The sequence below is a fragment of the Saimiri boliviensis genome, chromosome 1, assembly GCF_048565385.1.
Source record: "Saimiri boliviensis isolate mSaiBol1 chromosome 1, mSaiBol1.pri, whole genome shotgun sequence".
NCBI classification, from domain to species: Eukaryota; Metazoa; Chordata; class Mammalia; order Primates; family Cebidae; genus Saimiri; species Saimiri boliviensis.
In genome coordinates, this window is record NC_133449.1 from 163,024,980 (window position 1) to 163,048,667 (window position 23,688).

At 36.7% G+C, this 23,688-nt stretch overlaps 1 protein-coding gene across 3 annotated transcripts in view; it reads right to left on the minus strand.

Annotated features, from left to right (window-relative positions):
- STK32A (serine/threonine kinase 32A) overlaps nucleotides 1-23,688 on the minus strand; it is a 154,006-nt gene that overhangs the window by 65,095 nt on the left and 65,223 nt on the right. For all 3 annotated transcript variants that reach the window (XM_074379670.1, XM_003933978.4, XM_074379666.1), the window contains one exon: nucleotides 7,073-7,246. In XM_074379670.1, the coding sequence (XP_074235771.1) occupies nucleotides 7,073-7,246 (174 nt within the window). The remainder of the gene's footprint in view (nucleotides 1-7,072; nucleotides 7,247-23,688) is intronic.

A 23,688-nucleotide genomic window follows, 5' to 3' on the forward strand; every position in this document is an offset into this window, starting at 1 on the left:
TCCAAAAAAGATCACATTCTGAGGCGCTGGAGGTCAGGACTTCAACAAATCTTTTTGAGGAAACACAGTTTAATACACAACAACTACCAACTAAAATAAGTATCTAAACTGAAGTTTTATGCTATTGGATAAATAGCACTGAACAGCTCATCTGATTTTGAGGGTCAAGAGTGAAAGTAAGGGAGCCAATATTTAGAACAGGGCCTTTGAAGCAGATAATCCTATATTTGAATCTGATCCCCAAATACTGACTGGCAAGTTTCTTAATCCCCTCAGAGTATTGTTGAATATGAAGTTAGGCAGTCTGTACAACTAGCCAATTAGCACAATACCCAGTTCTTGGTATAAGCTATAAATGATAGCTCCTGATAAGTCATTAAGAAAGTGACACACTTACTTAGTAGTATAAATTAAATAGTTATAAAATACTAATGAGCTGAAAGAAATAAATACTTCTAGGAATTTCAAAAATGTCTCTCCAGATGACTTATTCCCACATGATTCAGAAAGCGGAGGTGCCACTGTGTTGGCAAATTTATTTATTAGGAGCTCACCTGTCACTCAATAGTCATTGACTAAAATGACTAGCTGCAGAAAGTTCTTATTTTTTCCTATAAATTATCATCTCAAGAAAATAAAATGTGACTGCTAAGATAGCACACTGTGTGAGAATCAGACACAAAGGTGACATTCCAGCCCAGATCTCTGCTTGAAATAAACTAAAGACCTCAGTTAAAACAAATGTAATTTTGGCCCACAACAGAATTGCGAACAAGATCTTGATAGGTAATTGTGCTAATAGCCATTTATCACAAGTCAGTATCGGAGGCTCTCTAGACGGGTCATTACAGTAAGGCAGCCTTCTTGGAGGGGAAGCAGGTGTGTGGTAGGCAGAGGAACCATGAGGAGATCATACTTTGAAGAGCAGCCTACCAGGGCAGAGAGGATATCATCCTAGAGTCTTAGAATCATTTCTGATCACTTGGTGAAACCTCCTCACCTCTTCCTTAACAGGGAAGTTCAGGACTTTATTTAAGGTCATAGAAGAAATTGGTATTAAACTGTGATGCAGTACAACTTCTTTAGAGGAAACGTGGTGAGCAGACTTTATGGTGACCCCCAGGATTCCCAGCTTTTGGTATTCACACCCTTGCATGATTTACAGCCACTCAGCATGGGCTGGTTCCATGGTTTGTTTCTAACTGACATTACATGGCAGATGTGATGGTGGATGGTCTCATTTCTGTGACCGAGTTATGTTAAAATGTTATATATCATTATTCAAGTATATATACTCTGTTGTCTTGATAGCCAATTCACTCTACGGTATTCTTCTCCTTGTTAAATTTGAAAAAACTAGCCACCATGATTCCTACGGTCACAAGGAAATACCTCCTGCCAACATTCTGACTGAGCTTCGAAGTGGATTCTTGCCCAGTTAAGCCTCCAGAAGAGAACCCAGCTTTGGCTGACACCTTAATGGCAGCTGTGACGAGAACCCAACTAGACGGTGCCCAGACACCTGACCCCAAGGAACTGCAAGCTAATAAAGGTATGTTCTTTCCAGTTACTGAGTTTGGGAATTTGTTCCCCATCATAGTCCAGAGGCTACAATTAGAGGTATAACCATGAGCACTGGGAGGATGCAACTAAGTGTGTGTGTATGTGTGTGCTTTTATTCTTTGTGGCACATGCCACAACATTTCAAAACCCTTTTGATGTTAATGTTGTTTACTCAACTACTTTTCACACTATGATATTAACAACTTCATGTGACAGAGGGATTATGCTTTTTACCGTGGGAGACTGGCACTCAGAGCACTGGCAAATAGGTGACCAGTAAATCATTTTTGAATAAATATTTGGACTAGAAGCATTATTCTTAACAGTTTTTTTCTTCACTGGCAAGACACTGATTTCTAGAAGAATGATAGGAACTTCTCATAAGCAGCTACTGCAGCCCAAGAGGTGATATGTGAGAAATAATTTCTACCTGTATCTTATACAGTCATCAAGATGAATCTGGAATCAGTTATTAGTTTCAATGAGCATGGCAAAGAAGGCAAAGGTGATAAAAATACTATCCTGTGTTTTTCTAGACAGCCATAAATTTTCTTTTATTTCTTTTCAACATTTCAGTACTCAGTGGGAAATGTTTGCAAATCTCTCTGTTGTACTGCAATTACTTACACAAATTGCCCTAATTAGATTTTTATCTCCTTCCTATGAAAGTTTAGAAAACAGTGAGTTATAACTTTATTATAGTGGGGGGTAATTCTCAGAAAGAGAGAAAAACAGTCAACCATCCGCTCAAATGGCACTTTGATCCAAGATGACTTACTATTTAATTGTCCCATACAATTCATCTCATTAGCTTAAATTCATAATTGAGACTTCTTTAAGATCTAACAAGGGAGTAAACAGAAATTTGTCTTTGGATTATTACATTAAATGATTACTTTCCATCAGATTATTTTTTGGAGAGACTTTGGCAATCAACAAATAGAATAGTACTACCCCCACAGAAGAGACTGTAATGAGTTTTGTTTATCTTATTTTTAAATAAAAGCAAATAATCACTTGGTCCATATTTTAAAGCATTTATTTGCAGATTTCAGGTAAGCAAAAGAGAATATTATACTTTGAACTGGCCATACTTTGGAAACTAAAGCTGATTTTCAAGCTGTACTCACACATAAAGTTTGACATCTTGACTAACAAGAAAGTTGTCTAATTGCACGATTCACACTTAATGGTTATTATACAGCCCTGTGTCTATAGCAACTGTAGCAAAGGAAGATTCTGACATTGAAGAGAACTAGCTGAATATTCTACATATTTGGGAAACTACCAAAGTTCAAGTCCACGGATTGTTAAACATCCACAAAATAAAACAAAGCTCTACATATGTCTTAATGGAGATTTATGGTAAAAACAGATCCCATGGTGTTTTTTAAAACATCACTGCACTAGACAGTTTTGGCAGAAAAGCTGAAGTGAAAACAAAATTTAAAAAAGAGCCTGTTCTATGCTAAGACAGGGAAACAAGTAAGAACTTTCATCCACTTAGCTCTTCTTGCTAGACTAGACTTGCTGTGTGCTTTGACTGTTAAAAGTCCCCTTTATACCCTCAGAGCTCTCATGAAACTTGTTTTGTTACTCCAAATCATCTTCTCTGAAGTACTTGTCTGTTACACAATTTAGCTTCTAGTTTTAGGCTGTTCTCTGTCTGTCCGTTCCACAGGTACCACTTCTGTCTGTGGGTGCCTGAGGCAGGTGGCCACACATACATGTCCCATGCTCTCTTCAGAGCTGCAGCTATGCTGAGCATCTGTGGGCTGGATAGTGGTGAAGAGCTCTGCATTTCCTTAACATGATGCTTCCTCTACTTACTAGCCATGCAACCTTAGGCAAGTAATTTTTCAGAACCAGTTTCATCGATGGTGAAATGGGGACAAAGCACCATCAACCTCCTGCAGCTAAGGGAAGACTAAGTGAAATAATTCACAAGTGCTTAGCAGAGAGCCTGATACCCAGGAAGCCCTCAGTAAACAGCAGCCTACTGTTGCTCCTGCTTCCAAGTATTGCTGAATGTTTATGGGTAATTTTGAATCTTCTACCACGTCCAAAGGCAAAATGTAGATTTTAATCTAAAAGTAGGAAGTCACATATTTTATGTCTTCAGTTTTATGGAGATGGTCTCTCCTTGTCTGGGAGATCTACTATATTTTCATCGATTCTTTTATTCATTCTCGCTTTTAATTTCTAGGAACTCAGCATGTGCTTTACAATCCAATCTTCTTTCTAAGTAACAAAAAGGTGTTTTGTTATCTTTAAGTCAAATACAGCATGAATCGTGCTGATTCTTTTGAAGAAGGAGTTTAAAAAAAGAATTACAGTATTCAGAAACGTATATCTCTTCTATATTGCTTTTTGCATTCTGTGGCCCAGGAGCCCTAATCTCAGATTGCCATAGTTATTATCATTTAAATTCCTTAGACAAAGAAATCACTGCTTCTTTTACCACGTACATTTTAGAAAAAGCTATTTGACATCATTTCAAATTGATACCTGGTATTCTGAGAGCAGAAAATCCTGGTTATCAGAACACTGTTAGAATTAAAATGTTTATTTGAAGCTGGGCATGATGGTCAGGTCTGTAATCCCAGAACTTTGGGAGGCTGAGCCAGGAGGATTCTTGAGCCCAAGAGCTCAAGGCCAGCCTGGGCAACATAGGGAGACCCTGTCTCTACAAAAAATTGAAAAAACAAAACAAAACAAAACAAAAAAACAAAAAACCAAAACAACAACAACAACAAAATGCTGCCTTGAAAAGCCTTAATTATGTTGACATAGGTCCTCAATTGCCCAGATTATATATGGCTGTTGACTCTCCCCAACACAATTATTAATGCTAATAGCATCCTCTTTAGCTCTCAGAGTATCCTAGTTTGGATGATAAATTACATGATTACTCTAATGTAAAGACCAAGGTACAAGTAGGTCTGAGACCTTTGGCTTTGATGTCTTGTATTTCAATCTTTCTTATTTGTAAGCCTGAGCTTCTGGTCAATCATTCATTCATGTGGATCACATTTGTTTCACATACTAGTTATACAATAAAAAGCAAAACACATGGAGTGCACCATTTTGCAAAGGAGACAGAAATGAATTAAGAAATAATTAAAATGTCACATCTTCTCAGGAAAGGTACAAAAGGCTACTACAGCCTATAAAATATAACACCTGGGAGGAAGGGACATATAGGCCATATAGGCCACAGAAATGCACTTGAATAGTTTTTGATGCCAGAAGGATGCCACCTCAATTTAGCACTGCACTCAAAATGTCATCATGTTTACCTTTCATAAATTACCATGATGAAGAGACATTTCAGTACAAAATGGCCCTTCTGAGGACGGGCAGTAAGTAATAACTGTGGGTGTGACTGAAGAGCAAAAAAAAAAACAACAACAAAAAAACCCAGAAAGTTAATCCTTGTTTTATTATTTAAGTGGCAAAATGATGAGAACAAAAGAGAGGGAAAGAACAGAAAAACAGTATTTGGTGTTAGTAAGCTCCTTGGGGAAAAATCATATCAATTTTTTTGTTGTTTTTCCCTGCTGAATTCCTCTTGAAACACAGTTCTAAACACATGGTGAAAGTGCTCGGAGAATTAGTCTTTTGATGGCCAAGAACGTGAAGCCTAAGGAAAGAAGGAACAGAACCCAATTTCAAACAGAAAAAGGGGAGAGAGTAAAAAGGCTCAGGCCATACTGGTTTCTCACGGCCACTGCCTCCTTTCTGATACCTGTGATGTCACAACCAAGATAGGCTGTGGTTGGCAATTTGGGGGCGAGTGAATGAGTATGAAAGTCTTGAGAGGGACTCCATAGACTACAAGTATGAAGAGTCTCTCCTCAGAAAGAGCTTTGAGGGATCAGAAAACCAGTTTGGGAAGATAAGTGCTTGAGAACAGGATTTCTAGTTATTGACAAAACACCAGGTATGCAAATTCATTTCTGAGATCCCACGTGATGAACTGGTCTGCTTTTCATTTACCTTGTGCCTGAAGAGCACATTTCCAATATAAACAGGCCCTTCCAAAGAAGGAACATTAAATCATAACTATTTAATGTGTAGGGTCAAGGCCAAAAAAATAAAAGTATAATAAAAGAACTGACCTGTGGTACCTGCACAGAAAAATTGTGATGCTTCACCTTCATCCATAGGCTCTGTACTCATCAAGATAAATTACAGGCTGAGTACAGTGGCTTGCTCCTATAATCCCAGCATTTTGGGAGGTTGAGGCAGGAGGACCACTTGGGGCCAAAAGTTGGAGACCAGCCTGGGCAACATGGTGAAACCTCATTTCTATAAAAAATATGTGAATAAAGATTTTAAAAAATTAATTACAGGTAAATGTCAACTGGTGGTGGTGAAATATTTTATCTGGCCAACTTTTTACTAATTGAGACATAATTGTACTCAGCAAATTCTCCAAGGATTAGAGATGACAGCAGCAGAGTCACATGCACTGATTTTTCATGTAGTGATACATCAATTAATGCATATATTTCACATGTGTAAGTAATACGAGTTGGTATCATAGAGTTCTAACTTTGAGGTCAGAGGAATCTAGGTTTAAATCCTGGCTATGCTATTTGTCCTTGGCAATTGAGACAGTTTGTCTGTGTAAGGGGAATATTATAATGAAATGTGGAATCTTGGCTGGGTTTTGAGTATTTAATAAAATAATGTACATAAAGCATCTAGCGGTGCCTGGCATGTAGTAAGTCATCAACCAGTAAACAGTAGTTGTTTTGATGTTGATTAGGATCACAATTCTTATAAATAAATCTGGGTGATATATATAAGCCATTATTTTTTTCATACGTAATTTCAGTTGAATTACATCTGCTCTGATCATTTACCTCAAGTTACTTCAGAGATCCAATGAGATGCTATATATAAAATAATCACTAAAACTACAAATTTCTTTACTATAAAGTTTTACCTTTTTCTATTATCTCTATAGCTTTATGGCCTCTTATGTTATTTGTATGTCTTTATTTACTACACATGCTCTAACTGCAGAAGACATTGGTATTGCTTTTTCTACCTCCATTTACAGCACACACATTGGGGATTCATTGAATAACACTGCAGGACAGCACATGTTAGAAAGACTCAAACTTTCTTCCCAAAGAACTTTGTTTCTTTTCATTCTATTTCTTTCCCTCCATGTGCTACCTCCATTTAATTATTTATTTAATATGTATTAAGTTCCTATAGGCCATCTTTTCTCTTCTACATCTAAGCTTCGTTATAAAATAGTACCAATATTTATTGATTGTAATCTCGTCGTTTACTATGACCTTGGGCAAATCAAACTCTATTTCAGTTTTTTTAAAAAGTCTGCAAAATGAGGATAGTCAACCTATCTCAGGGTGCTGTTGGAAGAATTAAATGAGGATTAAATGTTGTGTTCAACAAGAATTTAATGATTGTATCCAGTTGTGGATTCTCTCCTTGCATTGAGTTCATGGCTGTCTCCTTGGACTTGACTGACCTGTGAATGATGCGCTGGCTCTGCAGGTAGTCCAGGGCCATGACCAGCTCACAGATGAAGAGCTTCACTGTTTCTTCCTTGAAGCGGACATTCTGTTGCAGGTGATAACGCAGGTCTCCACCCAACAGGAGGTCCACCACCATGAACATGTCTTCCTCATCTTGGAAGGAATACCTGGAATAGCATTAGAAGAGAAAACTTAGCAAATATATTTACACATTAAAAAACCCCAGAGGCAAATGAGACCCTACAGATCAGAGCTGAGTGTTCTTGAGCTAAGAGCTTAGACTTTGGGAGTAGGTAGTCTATTACTAGCTCTATGATCTTAGACCTTTTGTTTCCTCATGTATCACATGGGAATAATATCTACCACATTTAATCATACAGAAGAATTAACACGATAAATATAATACTTATTGTCATGCTTGATATACAGTAAGCACTCATTAACCGTTTGCTCACATAGCAATAAAATGCAGGAAATAAAGAGATCCCAAGTTACCCATTTATCACTAAGGGTCATATCTTATATATTTTGCAGGAGGTCCATAAAGTATGAGTTGTGGGAACTCCTTGAATCATTCTCATGCCTATTTTTCCATAGTAACAATGTCATTGCCCAGCAACATTATAGCAAATCATGTCCCACATTAATGATAAGAAAAACATATAAGAAGGGCAATAAAGAAGTAAGCATACAGTACAAGGAAGTAATTAACTCTGTCTTTGGGATGGCGAGGTAAGGGAGAGCTTCTCAACAGAGGTGAAACCAGAGCTCAATTTTGAGGAATGGCGATAATAGTACTAACTAAAAAATAACGCTAATATCTCCTGATGTTTCTGTTGAGTGAATCTGTGGGCTCTGACACATTCTGTGACTGCGACCCCAGTCCTTCCTCATGATGCTGCTCCCATGCTTCCATTCACATGAGGACATGCGCAAAGTTAAATAACTGACAAATGGTAGTGCCAAAGCATTCTCCAGGTGCAAAAGTAAAATTCGAAAAATACCAGAGAACAGTAGCAAGCAGGCAAGCACAGACATGGGAAAGTGCCTAGTGAAAGTGGGGAAAAGAGAATAGCTTGGATTTGCTGGAACAACAGGTATGAGAGGAAAGCTTGCATCTGGAGAAGGTGGCAGAGGCCAGATTCCCATAACAGGAGCCTGTGCATGAATCTGCAGTGACCCCCAGTCACTGAATAGGCAGGATCAGACATGGGCTTCACACATGAAGGAGTATAGGGCTGAGGAATTAGAAGAGATAATGAGACACAGAACAGAACTGGCCCCTGCTGTACACAATCAGCAGCTTGTAAAAATGCCTTCCTACTGCTGTGATTTATTTTGTTCCCTCAAAGCACAGCCATGATTTCTAGTCACAGTCCAGTTCTCTGTGTCAACACTGTTTTGACATGTTTCTTTAGACATAACGTCATGGAAATCACATTTTAAAGTTTCATTTGAATCAAAGAATTAAGTGCCTGCAAGCAGCGCCCAGGGGTGCACATCACTTTGTAGTGACAAATCATTTGCTGAAGAATAAACGTAGGATATCAATGATGGGAGAAATATACTTGGTATATTTTTCTTCTTTATAATTACCATTGTGCTAAAGGAGAAAACAGATACCTACAAACAAAAGAAAAGAAATTCAATGAAATATTAATCCGAGGTGGTAACATTGTAATGAATACTGACAGCACCTAATAGTTTAATAAATAAAATGTTTATCACTGAAGACTGATTTACACAGAATATGTCAGAAATTAAGCTCTTGGAGGAATTTAGACAAAAACACAGGAAGTGCTTTGTAAAATCCTGAGAAACAAATGCTTGGCATTGCCTTTTGGAAGACATTATTCTTCATTTCAATCGATGACTGGCTGGTCATCTCCGTCATAGGTGTATTAGGCACGAGAAAAGGTCCTTGGATCTAGGCTATTTGATATATAAACCTTCCAACTGCAGCAACACAAACGATATTCACTGTATTTTACCGGCCATTCAGTAAACAATATGGAACTGATTAAACTGTAATCATGCCTGGGACCTGCTACAACTTAGGCTATTCTCCACTAAGGTAATAGAAAGACTGATTGATTGTGGGATGTAAGCAAGGCCTTTTGGGGTGAGTGTCAGCTGGGATAGAGATAATGAGGTGTGTGAGGGTTGGGTACCAAAGTCAGGAGAAGATAGTACTAACCATAAACATAACTAGATGCCAATGCAAACTACCTACTCAGAGTAGGTTAGCATATAGAACAGATATGATTCACTCCCTGCTGTTGACTATGTTAGGCTGTCAGGTGTAGTTCAGAAACCTGGTAACAGACCAGTGGACTCTTCTATTATTCCATTTAACTCCAAGGGAGCAGAATATATTTATTAAATTCAGCCTGATTGAACATCTTTACTGGGACTTGGGTTAAACTCTTTTTATTCAAAGAGCAAAGTTATAAAGGTGCCAGGTATGGCAAGTTAATAACTGTTTGAATGTTCAAGGGATTATTAGTCAAACTCAGGAGGCAACATGCATCCCTTGGCCAGTATAAATATAAATTTATTTAATCATGGAGGCAGGTTTGACTCTTAAAAATCATCTTTCTCCTTTGGCACATCAGAGATAAAACCTTCCATCACAGATTCTTAATTCTCAGAGGGAAAGAAGATAGATATTTTATTATCCCGAACTATATCCAGTAAAATATGTGAACGTAACACAATTGGGCAATATCTAGAATATTCAACTTTATATCATCTGATTTTTTTAAATGAATAAGAGCTTCCCTGTACCTCAACCATTCATCACATAGCCTCGCTGTTGCATTTCTGCAACTTTCTTTGTTGGGGTATCATGGCTTATTTATTTCTGAGTTGACAGCTCCAAAATTAACAAGCCTGGTCCCAGTGCATTTGAAATTCATTGCAAAGTGTGCTCAGTAAGGAAGATAACTAACAAAAGATCATTACCCTATTCCACCCTACTCCATCCTGCCTGACCCAGACCATTGCAATAGGCTATTCATAGCTCTGTCTGCATAATCTTGGACCTCTCAAATCCATTCTCTACTCTGCAGTTATATTTTTAAAATGTGAGTTTTATCATGTTATCCAACCTCGAAAAACCTCCGCCTCTTTCCATGGTCTACAGAAACCTGTTAGGTCTGGCCCTGTTTATTTTTCCACCTTTATCTTGAAGATCTTTTCCTTCCAGTCTCCAACTAGGAATTCATGCTCCCTTCAGCCTTAGAAGTTTGTGATATGGTGTGACCTGTGCTTGCACTCATGATATTGTCCAGTGCTGGTTATAATCTTTTCACCTTTCAAGTCTCAGCTCAAGCGTCACTACTCACAGAAGCTTTTCTAACATGCCATATTAAATCCGGTTCCCCTGTAACATGCATTGCCATATACGTATTCACAGAATTTATAAAATTTTAAAATATTTCCCGTATGCTTTTGGATTAACTCCTTTCATTCCCAATATACCTCTGGATGCATGCTTGCTTTTATTCACCATTGGTACCTCAATACCTATATATTGCCTGAAATACAGGTTGAACAAATAGCAATAGAAAAAAATAATAAATAAACCAAAGAAAGGAAGAAGAGAAGCAAGGTTAAAATGCAAGCTTTAGGCAGGTCTGATGTAAATGCTCTAGGTTCTATGTTTAGAAATTGGCATGGTCACCAAATAAGCCAAAAGAGTCACTTATTTGGAAGTCACAGTAAATGGTAAGGAAAAAAAAGGAAAAAGAATCACGCATATGCTTGAAGCTATCTCACAGGGGCCATCATGAAATAAATCTGATTCTGAGGGTTAGGAAGAGATCTAACACTGCATGTTCTACAATGCAGTGTTTTCCAAATCATTGTGAGTCAAAATCTTTTAAGGAGTTGTGAACTCATTTTGGTTGACTGTGATGAGCATTTCTTAAAAAGAAATAAAACAGATCAAATAACATAGGATAAGTGTTATTAACACATAAGGTTAAACATTGCTTATGAAATTTTTGTTTTTATGAATATAGTGTGTCTCTATGAGTGTATCTCCTGGGTTATCATAAAAAAACATTATTTCTTGTTATGGGCCGCAGTCAAAAAAGCTTGAAAACCGTGACAGTAGAGGAACCTACTTCCTCTTGCAGAACAGTTACACCAAATCCTCATTCTGATGCTACCCCAGCAAGGGTCCATTCTGAGCAAGGAAAAGCAAGAGAACATTGTGCTAGAACCAAAAATAATAGAACAGTTAATTTGTGTTTTTCTGACTCTGAACAGGGAGTGCTCGCAGCAGGCTTTTCATGGCTTAGGTGAAGCATTAGCCCTTGTGAGAAGAGGTCCCTAAGGAATAGGCAAGGAGGAAGTTAGGGTACACTGTCCTATGCATTAAGTAGAAATTTACTTTTAAAACCTTTCTCTGAAGCAATGGTCCATCATATTTCTCTTCTTACAGCTTTGGAAAAACTTTTCAAGGTATAGCTAGTGTGAAATTCACTTTGAAAAACTAGTATTATGCACCTAATTCATTCAGCATAACAACACAGCAAACCTATGGTTTGTGAAAGTCAGATTTCAACAGCCTGTAAAAATAATACCCAGTTGTGTTTCTGTTTTTTTTTTAAGTGAAATACTACAATGTGACAATCTAAGGTAAAAGAAAGGTTAATGGCTTGGATAACACTGGAACCAAGCTGAGACAACACCCTAAATTCTCTCTATGTAAGTTTAGAGGGAGGCAATTTACAACCTAAGCAAGTATGTAATGACTTTTAGTCATTAATGCATCAGAATTAAAGCATTTCCACCAATGCTTCATGAGAGCCTTTTGGTGAGGATATGGAGAAATGAGTATCTTATAGGCCCTGGATGGTAATTTGGTAAAGCCTCTTTTGAGGACAATACAAAAATATCCTTAAACAAGCACATGGCTTTGGCCTATAATTTCTCTTTCTTTTCTTTCTTTCTTTCTTTCTTTCTTTCTTTCTTTCTTTCTTTCTTTCTTTCTTTCTTTCTTTTTCTTTCTTTTTTTTTTTTGAGATGGGGTCTCACTGTGTTATCCAGGCTGCAGTACAGTGGCACAATCATAGCTCACTTCAGCTTTGACATCCCAGGTTCAAATGATCCTCCCACCTCAGCCTCCTGGGTAGCTAGGACTACAGTTATACACCACCATACCAAGTTTTTTTCTTTTTAAAAAAGACTTTAATAGATGTGAGGTCTCACTATGTTACCCAGGTTGGTCTCAAACTCCTGGCCTCAAGTAATCCTCAAGTACCCTCCCAAAGTGCTGAAACTATAGATGTAAGCCACCACACCCTGTGTTGCCCTGTAATTTCATTACAAAGAACTTTCACTATGGTCACACTCGAAAAACTGTGCCAGAATGTAAATATAAGGATACTCATTATATCATATAAAATTAACATAATTTACATGCCTATTGATAAGGGAGCATGCAAATAAATTATAGTAAATTCATGCTCCAGATTATACAGCATTTAAAAAATGAGATCTATATTATTTTTTTCTTTGCATTTCAATGGCCACAGAAAGGCAGATCTATATTCTGTTATGGAAAGATTTTCAAAATATTTATTGTAAAGATGAAGGAAAAGATCAATATTTATACCATGGTATGCACTATAGTATATAGCTGCTTAAGTACCTAAAAATGATATATTTAAAAAGGATATAAACATAAAACCACAAAAGGGAAAAAAAACATGCACATACGCTAGTACATGCATAACATTTTTTTGACAATAAGATAACCAGTTATATAACTGGTGGGATTATAAGTCATTTTGGTTTTTACTTATATTTAAAAACCCAAGTCAATATAAAAAAATTTTCCTTCTACTCTGATATATCTAATATACATTGCCTTATCAGGAAAGAAACCAACAAAAATGAGTCAGTCATCTAATCTTACCTAGGCTAGCAGTTGTCATGAAATCCTGTCTTTTCAATTTTTTCTGATCGTTTTCTAAACTTTGTTTTTTAATAAAGAAATTGTATCGAATGTTTGCATCCTATAGATAGATTCAAGTGAGGCCCACCCACTGCCATTGATGCATGTGGCAGTCTTCTTTATTCTACGACGTCCCTGACCCAACTCTTCTTTTATTTCTAGTAATTTAAAAAAAACAAAAAACACCCCAATATTTGCTGTGGCATTCCCATGGTCTGGACTCTGCTGATTGCATTCATGTCATGTCTGTCTACACATTCCATAACTCTTTGCAGTTTGTAAAAATTGGTGGTTAGACCTAGAGGTTTGTTCAAGTTTAGGTTAAATTACTTTTTTGGCAAAACGATTTCACAGATAGTGGTATCCACTTGATCAGGAGGTATGCAATTAATAAGTCTCTATTTTGTATGCGGTGTTATCAGCCATTAATTATTGTTGTCTTGATTCAAAAATTCCTTAGGGGTTGTGATATTTGAACTCCATCATTTCTCCTTAATGTTTTAGCTGGACTATTTTTATACAGAGAAACTTGCTTTCAACAATTATTCAGTTACTCTGAGGTACAGTTCATATAGGAAAGGCAAATGCTTAACTCTTCATTTCCCCTCAGAAGTAGAGACTTATCTTTGACCCCGACTGGACCACAGTGGTGCCATCATAGTTCACTGCAGCCTCAAATTCCTGGGCTTAGGCAGTCCTCCCACCTCAGCCTTCCAAGTATCTAGGACTAAAGATGTGTGCCTGCTCAGCTAATATTTTATTTTTTTGTAGAGACAGGATCTTACTATGTTGCTCAGGCTGGTCTCGAACTTAAATATTTCTTTTATTTGCTACTTTTCAAAATGATTTTTTCATTTTCTAGAATCCTCCAAAAGCAACCAATATACTTTAAAATATATCAAAATACAGCTTGGCATGGTGGCCGGCGTCTGTAATCCCAGCTATTCAGGAGGCTGAGGCAGGAGAATCGTTTGAACCCAGGAGATGAAGGTTACAGTGAGCCAAGATTATACCACTGCACTCCAGCCTGGGTGACAGGGTGAGACTCTGTTTCAATGAAAAAGAAAAGGAATACATATATATGAAAGTAAATGCTTGGTATACAATTAATAAGAAGGTATGCAATTGATCAGGAGGTGTACAATTAATAAATATACAAATATATTGAGCATTTTGATATATATATATAAATGAACTCTTGGTTTGATGTCATTATTCTTATTGATGTTCTGTTTATAATGTCCAGGCTTCAGCAGAAAGAACACAGTCATGTTAGATCATGTGTTATTTTGACATAAACCTAGTAAGTTTTGATAGCTTTATAAGTGTAGAATATGAAAACATATTGCTGGCAATCTTGTATATTTCCTGTTTCAGATAATCTGGATGACAAATATTTGCTGCTATAGATGTAATGTATATGTACATATTCAGAGGTAAACTAAAATAAATGCATCACACATTTCATAATGATGCTTTCAATTTATATTTGAGATTACAAAAATTCTTAACCTCATCAGTGTTGCATCAGTCACTCCTTTCTCCATCAATGAAAATCCTGGTTCTCAAGGATATCAGTATAAATACTTATTGGTTCTATTCCACTGTACACACTCAACACTTTCAAAATAACAATATCAACATTACCTTCAACAATGCCATTACTGAAAACAGTTTGAGATATTTTTGCTGTTCTTTTTTGTCATTGGGTTATATTCTACTAATGATATACAGTAATTTTCTGTTTGAAAGTCACTTGGAATAGTCCATTTCTGTTGTGGTTAGGCCACAAACTGTATATATACTTAGATAATTTGGTTTCATTTTTTTACATTCCATTTTTGGGGTTGTTTTTAAAACTGAATTTTGTTTTCTAGTTATATAAAATATGTGTATATTTTCAAAGTCAAATACTAAAAATGAGGTATACTGACAAAAGTCAAGCTTTTATCCCTATCTTCTCTAATCCCTCCTTTTCCCCCACTGGCAACTTTTTATATTTTTTTCTATTGTGGTAAAATATACATAACATATAATTTATCATTTTAACCACTTTAAGTACAATTCAGTGGTACTATGTTCATTCAGAATGTTGTACAGTCATCACCACCACTGTCTATTTGTAGAACATTTTCATCATTGCTAACAGAAACTCTGTACCCATTTAATAACAACTCCCCATTCCTCCTCTCCAACCCCTGGTAACCTCTATTCTATTTTCTGTTTCTATGAATTTGTCTATTCCAGGCATCTCATCTAAGTGGAATCATACAACATTGGGCTTTCTGTGTCTGGATTATTTCATTTGGCATATGTTTTCAAGGTTCCTTCATGTTGCAATGTGTATCAGAATTTTACTCCTTTCTAAGGCTGAGTAATATTCCACCATAGGCATATGCTAAGTGGTGTTTCTCTATTCACCTGTTGATGGACATTTAGATTGTTTCTACCTTTTGGCTACTGTGAATAATGCTGCTGTGAACATTGGTGTACAAGTATCTACTTGAGTCCCTGCTATTAATTATTTTGAGTAAATACGGAGGAATAGACTTGCTGGATCAAATGGAAACTCTATGTTTAGCTTTTTGAAGAACTGTCCAACTGTTTACTTCAGTGGCTGTACCTCTTACACTTCCACCAGCAGTGTACAAAAGTTCCAGTTTCTCTGCATCCTTTCCAACACTTATTATTTCTCAGTTTTTAAAGAGTAGTACTGGCCCAGTGTCGTGGCTCACACCTGTAATCACAACATACTGGGGGGCCAATTCAGAAAGATTGCTTGAACCCAGGAGTTTGGGCAACATAGTGAGACACTGTCGAAAGGAAGGAAGGAAGGAAGGAAGGAAGGAAGGAAGGAAAGAAGGAAGGAAGGAAAAGAAAGAAAGAAAGAAAGAAAAATTAGGTGTGGTGGCACATGTCTGTAGTCCCAGCTACAAAGGAAGCTGATGCAGGAGGATCACTTGAGCCCAGGATGTTGAGGCTGCAGTGAGCCATTTTCATAATCACACACCACTGCACTCCAGCCTGGGAGACAGAGGAAAACCCTGTCTCAAAACAACAACAACGAAAAACAGAGTAGTAGATGTGAAATGGTATCTTGTGGTTTTGATTTGCATTTCTCTAATGTTTAGTAGTGCCGAGCATGTTTTCAAGTGCTCATTGACCATTTATTTGTCTTTTTATGTAAAACTGTCTACTCAGATTCTGTTTCTTTATTTTGAGATGGAGTTTCGCTTTTGTTGCCCGGTCTGGAGTGCAATGGTGCAATCTCAGCTCACTGCAACCTCCACCTCCTGAATTCAAGAGATTCTCCTGCCTCAGCCTTCCAAGTAGCTGGGACTACAGGTGTGCACCACCACGCCCAGCTCATTTTTTTGTATGTAGTAGAGATGGGGTTTCACCATGTTAGTCAGGCTGGTTTTGAACTCCTTACCTCAGGTGATCTACCCACCTCAGGTCTTTAATCATTTTTAAATTGCATTTCCCCTTTTTATTATTGAGCTGTAAGAAAACTTTGTATGTTCTAAATGCAAGTTCTCTAATAGATATGTTATTTGCAAATATTTTCTCCTTATTTTCTGGGGTGACTTTTCACTTTTTTGATAGTGACTTTGAATCACAAAAGGCATAAAAGTTTTCAATCTTGATGGTGTCCAATTTATCTATTTTTAAAAATTTCTTGTTACTCTGGAGTCATATCTAAGGAACAATTAGTTATTACAAAGTCTTAATCATCCATTTCTATATTTTCTTCTGAGAGTTTTAGACATTTAGCTCTTATATTTACCTCTGTTTTCCATTTTGAGTTAATTTTATATTTAGTGTGAGGTAGGGGTCCAATTTCATTCTTTTACATTTGGATATACACTTATCCCAGCACCAATTGTTCAAAAGACAAATTCTTCTCTATTGAATTTTCTTAGCACCCTAGTTAAAAGTCAATTGACTAGAAATGTGAGACTTTATTTTTAATTGCTCAATTCTGTTCCATGTTTATCCTTATGTCAGTACCACCCTGTGTTGATTATTGTAGCTTTGTAATAACTTTTGAAATTGGGAAGTATGAGCCCTACAAGTTTACTCTTCTTTCTCAAGATTGTTTTGGCTAGTCTTTGAATTTACTAAATTTTGAGTTCCTTCAATTTCTATACACATTTCAAGATTGGCTTGTGAATTTCTGCAAAGAAGCCAGCTGAGATTTTGATGGGGATTGCATAGAATCTATAGATAAATTTGAGGCCACAGTGCTTTTTTTCACTTAACAGTATATTCTGGAAAGCAGACCATACTAGGAGATAGAGATATGTCTTATTTCTTTTCTCAACTGTGCAGTGCTGCAATTTATGTATGTTACATGATTACTCAATCTGTTTCTTCTTGATGAATATTCAGGTTGTTTCCAGCGTTTCCTGCTATTATAGATAGTACAATAGTGAAAAACCTCTATGCATATATCTTTATTTTTGCTTTTTTTTGAGATGGAATCTCTCTCTGTTGCCCAGGCTGGAGTGCAGTGATATGTTAATAGTTTCCTGTAGCCTCAACTTCCAGGGTTCAACCTATCTTCCCATCTCAGCTTCCTGAGTAGTTAGGACTACAGGCATGCACCACCATGCCTGACTAACTTTTTAAATTTTTGCAGAGATGAGGTCTCACTATGATGCTCAGTCTGGCCTCAAGCAGCCATCTCACTTCTGTTTCCCAAAGTGTTGCAGTTACAGGCATGAGCCACCACACCTGGTCATATATATTTTTGAATTCAGGGCAGTTGAACTTTGTTATAAATGTATAGAAGAGCATTTGCTAAAACAAAGAATTGTTGAAACAAAGGGCAAAGATATATGTAATTTTTGTTTGATACTGCCGAATTTATCTCCATAGGGTGCATATCATTTTGAATTCCCACCAGCAATATATGACGGTGCCTATTTTATCACTGTCTCTCTCTAAATATGTTGTTAAATTTTCAGAGACTTTTAACAGCAGAAAAACTCATCAGTAGGCCAAGAAGCTTTGGAACTTATGAAATACTTATTTCTCTGTCTCATAAGTAGCCTTACAAAGTTTAAAAAAAAATGAATCTTGAATGCATTGTTTAACACATATAATATAAATTACCTCACCCACTCGTGTATTTGGTGTGTTTATCTAGAATAAACAACCGTATATCTAAAATTCATAAACATGAACAACTAATCATTTACGTAGATCTTTTGGGCAGTGAACAGGATGGATTTGCGAGAACTACCATATGATATTTATAATAAATGTTCAGGCTGAGCAGGGGGCTTTCACTTGTAATCCCAGCACTTTGGGAGGCTGAGGCAGGTGGATTACCTGTCAGGAGTTTGAGACCAGCCTGGCCAACAGGGTGAAACTCTATCTCTACTAAAAATAAGAAAAATTAGCTGGGTGTGGTGGCAGTCTCCTGTACTCCCAGCTACTCAAGAAGCTGAGGCAGGAGAATCGCTCGAACCTGGGAGTCAGCGGTTGCAGTGACCTGAGATTACATCATTGCACTCCAGCCTGGGCAACAAGAGTGAAACTCCATCTCAAAAAAATAAATAAATGTTCATTAAAAATTCCTTCTTTAGCAATAAGAAACTTGTAGGTAAGTCTCAGAAAACATAAAGACTCTTGGTCTGAGTTTATATCCCTGTAGTTAGTCTTTCCTGGCTTGCCAAATATAAATTAGATGTTATTCCTCCATGTTTCTCCTTCTGCCCTTCCATGGCACCCAGATACTTCTCTATTACAGAACACTTCAGGCCTGGACCAGGCGACTCACGCTTGTAATCCTAACACTTTAGAAGGTGGCAATTTGGAAGGCAGGAGGATTGCTTGAGGCCAGGAATTCAAGACCAGCCTGGGCAACATAGCGAGACCCAATCTTAAAAAGGTTTTTTTTTTTTTTTTTGTTTGTTTGTTTTTTTTTTTGTTGTTGTTGTTGTTGTTTTAATTAGCCAGTATAGTGGCATGCGCCCATAGTCCCAGCTACTTAGGAGGCTGAGGCAAGAGGATTCCTTGAGCCCAGGAGTACAAGACTGCAGTAAGCTATGACTGTATCACTGCACTACAGTCTAGGTGACAGAGCAAGACTGTCTCTTAAAAACAAAACAAGCCTGGCGTGGTGGCTCAAGCCTGTAATCCCAGCACTTTGGGAGGCCAAGGCGGTTGGATCACGGGGTCAAGAGATCGAGACCATCCTGGTCAACACGGTGAAACCCTGTCGCTACTAAAAATACAAAAAATTAGCTGGGCATGGTGGCGCGTGCCTGTAATCCCAGCTACTCAGGAGGCTGAGGCAGGAGAATTGCCTGAACCCATGAGGCAGAGGTTGCAGTGAGCGGAGATCGCGCCATTGCACTCCAGCCTGGGTAACAAGAGTGAAACTCCGTCTCAAAAACAAAACAAAACAAAACACTTCAGAAATCAAGTTGTAGATGGCTACATTGCATTATATCATATAATCACGATTAACATTTTTTTTTTTGCCTGAATTGCTAACTAACTGAACAAAGAATTTTGTGGCTTCCTCCTTTCTATTCATCGGCAACCCCTGGCATATAGCTTGGTACATAATGAGCACTTGTTCATTCAATGGCCATTTTACAAATGTTTATTGTATATTCATGTTGTGCAAGGTGCTGAGAATAAAGTAAACGAAAGGACATGGTTTTCCTCTTCCTGAACCCAATCATCTATAAAAGATAAACAAATATTTAGCAAACAAATATGTAGTTATAAATTGTGGCAAGAATTGTTCAAGAAAAGTGAAGGATATTGTGATAGAAACTAATAGAAGAACCCAACTTTGATTGCAGGGGTCATAAATACCTCACAGAAAGTAATATTCATGTGTGTGTTTCAAGACATAAACTACAGCCTCAAATAAAATAAACAAAAATCTACAGTTTGCACAGTAAAAAAGATGGGTGATTTTAAAAATCATATAACAGGTTCCAGTTTATTTTTTTTCTGGTATTCTGATGATTTTTCTGAGGCCCTGACTTTTCTCTGAACAGAGTTTTAAGTCATCTTTTATAATCTGTTGACTTACGTATACTGGCTCTGGAGATTTTATTTATGAAGCTTCTTCAGGGAGAAATTTTGCTATTATTATTTTCTACAGAATCTCTTGAGATGGCCACCTCAGAGAATAATTCAGCCAGTATACAGGCAAAAGGGAATAACAACATTTTGTTTTCCATATGAAAGGGAAACCAAGACAGCATGCTCAGATGATAAGCAACAATTAAATCAGACTCTGCCTTATAAAGTTCATCAAGTGTCCAAGAAAGAAAAAAATATTAGAAGTTAATTCTTTTTGTGCTTCATAATGATCATAGACCGACTGCAGAAAAACCAGTCTAAGTTGGAGAGTCTGGGTCATTGATGGGATTGGAAATGGCCACCTGTGATTCAGCAAGTGCCTGGGCAGACCTGGCTGGCGTGGGAGAGGTGCCTGGCGTGCTGAGTCATATATTGTGACTGGCCCTTCTCCAGAGTGGAGAGACAGGAAGTTCAGCTGGCACAGTGTGTTGTCCACTCTTCTGCCTCTCTAAGCAGAAAAGCAATTTGTTTCTTTATTGACCAAGCTGCACCACGTTCAGAATTGCAGGTCAGAGAATTACTACCAAGTGGAGAGATTCCTACTCAGCCTTCATGCCTTCATCCCAGGCTCTCTACTTTTAATGCACACAATGTTCCCCATCTAGTGTTTATAGCCAAACTAGACCAATTGCCTCTTCAGGAATGTTTTGCTTTTCTCCTGTCTCTGCTCTTATCTCAGGGGTTCTACTATCCATCTCTATTTCTGATGTCCAGCAGAAGAAACGCTACCAGGAAAGCAGAAATATAACATAATGGTTTTTCTCAGACCTGAGTATATTAAAGTATCAGTGACGATTTTTGTTTCACTAAAATATTTTCATTTATCAGGTTAAATGGCTCTTTGAAATTTTTAAGTTGATTTTGCAGTTGTAGCTAATTTTAAGATGTTTGGTTTTAGAGTTGTAAAAGTAATGATGCATATATAATAACATTAAAATAAAATATATGTTAAATGAGGGTCTTAGAGAATTTGGGGGTCAGGAGTTAGAATCCAGTTTTGCCATCACTTTTTGTTTTTGTGACTATTGAAAGAAATGGAACATGCCATCATCAGCATACTTATTTACAGGAACTAGTATTTGAAGATATGTGAAATTATGCATGACAAGCCCAGCAGTAATATATTAGTACAGCACCTCAAAAATAGCAAATTCTTAAAAATGTTAGCTGTCCTGAAGAGTGACATTGCATATATACAATTCCTATGTTTCCCCAAGAATTTCATTCTTGAGTCTTCTTCCTACAACTACGCTTTTCAATTCATCAAACTTAGTCACAGTGAGAATACTTCACCCAATTAAACCCCAATCCTGTTTAAACTCACTTAATATGTTTTTAAACAGCAACAAAAATGAAGTAGTAATCTATGAAGTGCAATGTAAGGAGAAAACTACAAAACTGCAGGATAGATTAATGTTAATTATAACTTCAAGTCTCAAATGGGCACTTAGAAGATTCTATTTTATTCTCTATTAATTTCACAGCTCTTCACAGCATCTCAAAATTTCCTATACTCTGACCATCACTCATTCTCAGTTGATGGCCTCATATACCATGGGGAAAACACAGGCAATGGCATGAGAAATACTCCATCTTCTCTCTTTCAAGCCCAGCAGCTCACATGCATATAGACTTCAATACTCGTGCTTTTTCTACTAGTACCTGAAAGTAGTGTCCTCACTTCCACCTAAGGCCAGCCCATTCACCTGTGCCCTGAGTCACATTCATCTTACCACCTACATATAGGACCTGATTTGGCAATCATCCCCTCTCTTTACTATATTACCATTCCTTCCTTTCAATTGGCTCATCCTTGTAACCATTCAAACTCATCTGTGTACATCTTAAAATATGTGTAGGAATATATAATAATAGAATACATATTTATAAATACGTACATAATTAATATATGAATAATAATATAGAATAGATACATAAAAACATTTATTTTATATATTTAACTGTGTAGCCAGTGATACACACAAGAGCATAATAGAACATGACCAATTAGCATTTATTTTTGGAAATCAAGATTGCTTTAAGATTTGCAAATCACTTTACTTCACTCAAAATAGAAATGATCTCGGCAAAACAGAAAAGTATTTGATAAAATGTTATACTCATTCATGATAAAAAAAAAAATTCTAGTGACTTAGGACAGAAAAGAAACTTTCTTATTGTGTTAAAGTATATCTACAAATAGCCTACAGCAAATATTGCATAAAATCTTGATATATTGAAAGTCTTTCTTGTGAACCTGGGAAAAAGAGACAAAGATGTCCAGTATCACTACTTTTATTCAATATTGTTCTCAATGTATGTACAATATGCATGGAAGGAAAAGGTAAGAAGATTGGAAGGGAAGAAGTAAACCTGCCACTATTAGTAAATTACATGAATGTAAATATTGAAAATCCAAGAAAGCCTATAGAACAACTAGTATAATTAATAATTTAGCAAGGTCATTGAACACAAAGTCAATATTAATAATCAATTGTATTTTAGCATATAAGCACCAAACTAGCAAGAAATACAATTTTAATAAATAATACCATTTGTAATCTTATTAAAAACCTCAAATACCTAGGCATCAGTCTAAAGACAAATATGCTAGACCTCTACACCAAAAACTACACAAAAAACTAAAATCAAAGAGATAAATTAAGGGATACCTATATAAATAAGAATGTATATGCACATTTTATATATATGCATGTATATATACATATATATACATATATATATATATAATGTGTGAATTGGAAATTTGATATTTTGAAAAGATGTTTGATATTTTGAAAAGATGTTTGATATTTGAAAAGATCTTAGTTATCCTTGAAATAATCTATAGACTCAATATAAATACCAGCAGCTTTAAAATACAAATTGAAAAAGCTAATTATGAAATTTATATGAAATTTTAGAGTCAACTGTAGCCAACATACTCCAAAGATGAATTACTGAAAATCTAGCATAAAACTACAGTAATTAAAACAGTGTGATAAATATGAAGGAGTATACAAATAAATTAGAGTCAAGAAACCCACAGAGTCAAGAAACCCACACATACACGGTGACTTGATTAATAGCAAATGTGGTTCTGTGGTGCAGTAAGGAAAGTATAAGCTCTTCAACAAATGATATGGGTTAATTACTTATCTACATGAAGAAAAAATAAAACTTGAACCTGGACTATAGATCTAAATGTGAAAGCTAAAACGGCAAAGCTTTTAGAAAACAGGATAGAATAGCTCCACCTTGGTGTAGAAAAAGATTTCTTTTTTTTTTTTTTGAGACAGCATCTAGATCTGTTGCCCAACCTGGAGGGCCATGGCACCACAATATCAGGTTACTGTGACCTCTACCTCCTGAATTCATGCCATTCTCATGTCTGAGTCTCCCAAGTAGCTGGAATTTACAGGCATGTGCCACCATGCCTGACTAACATTTGTATTTTTAGTAGAGACAGTGTTTCAGCATGTTGGCTAAGCTTGTTTCAAGCTCCTGGCCTCGAGTAATCGGCCTGCC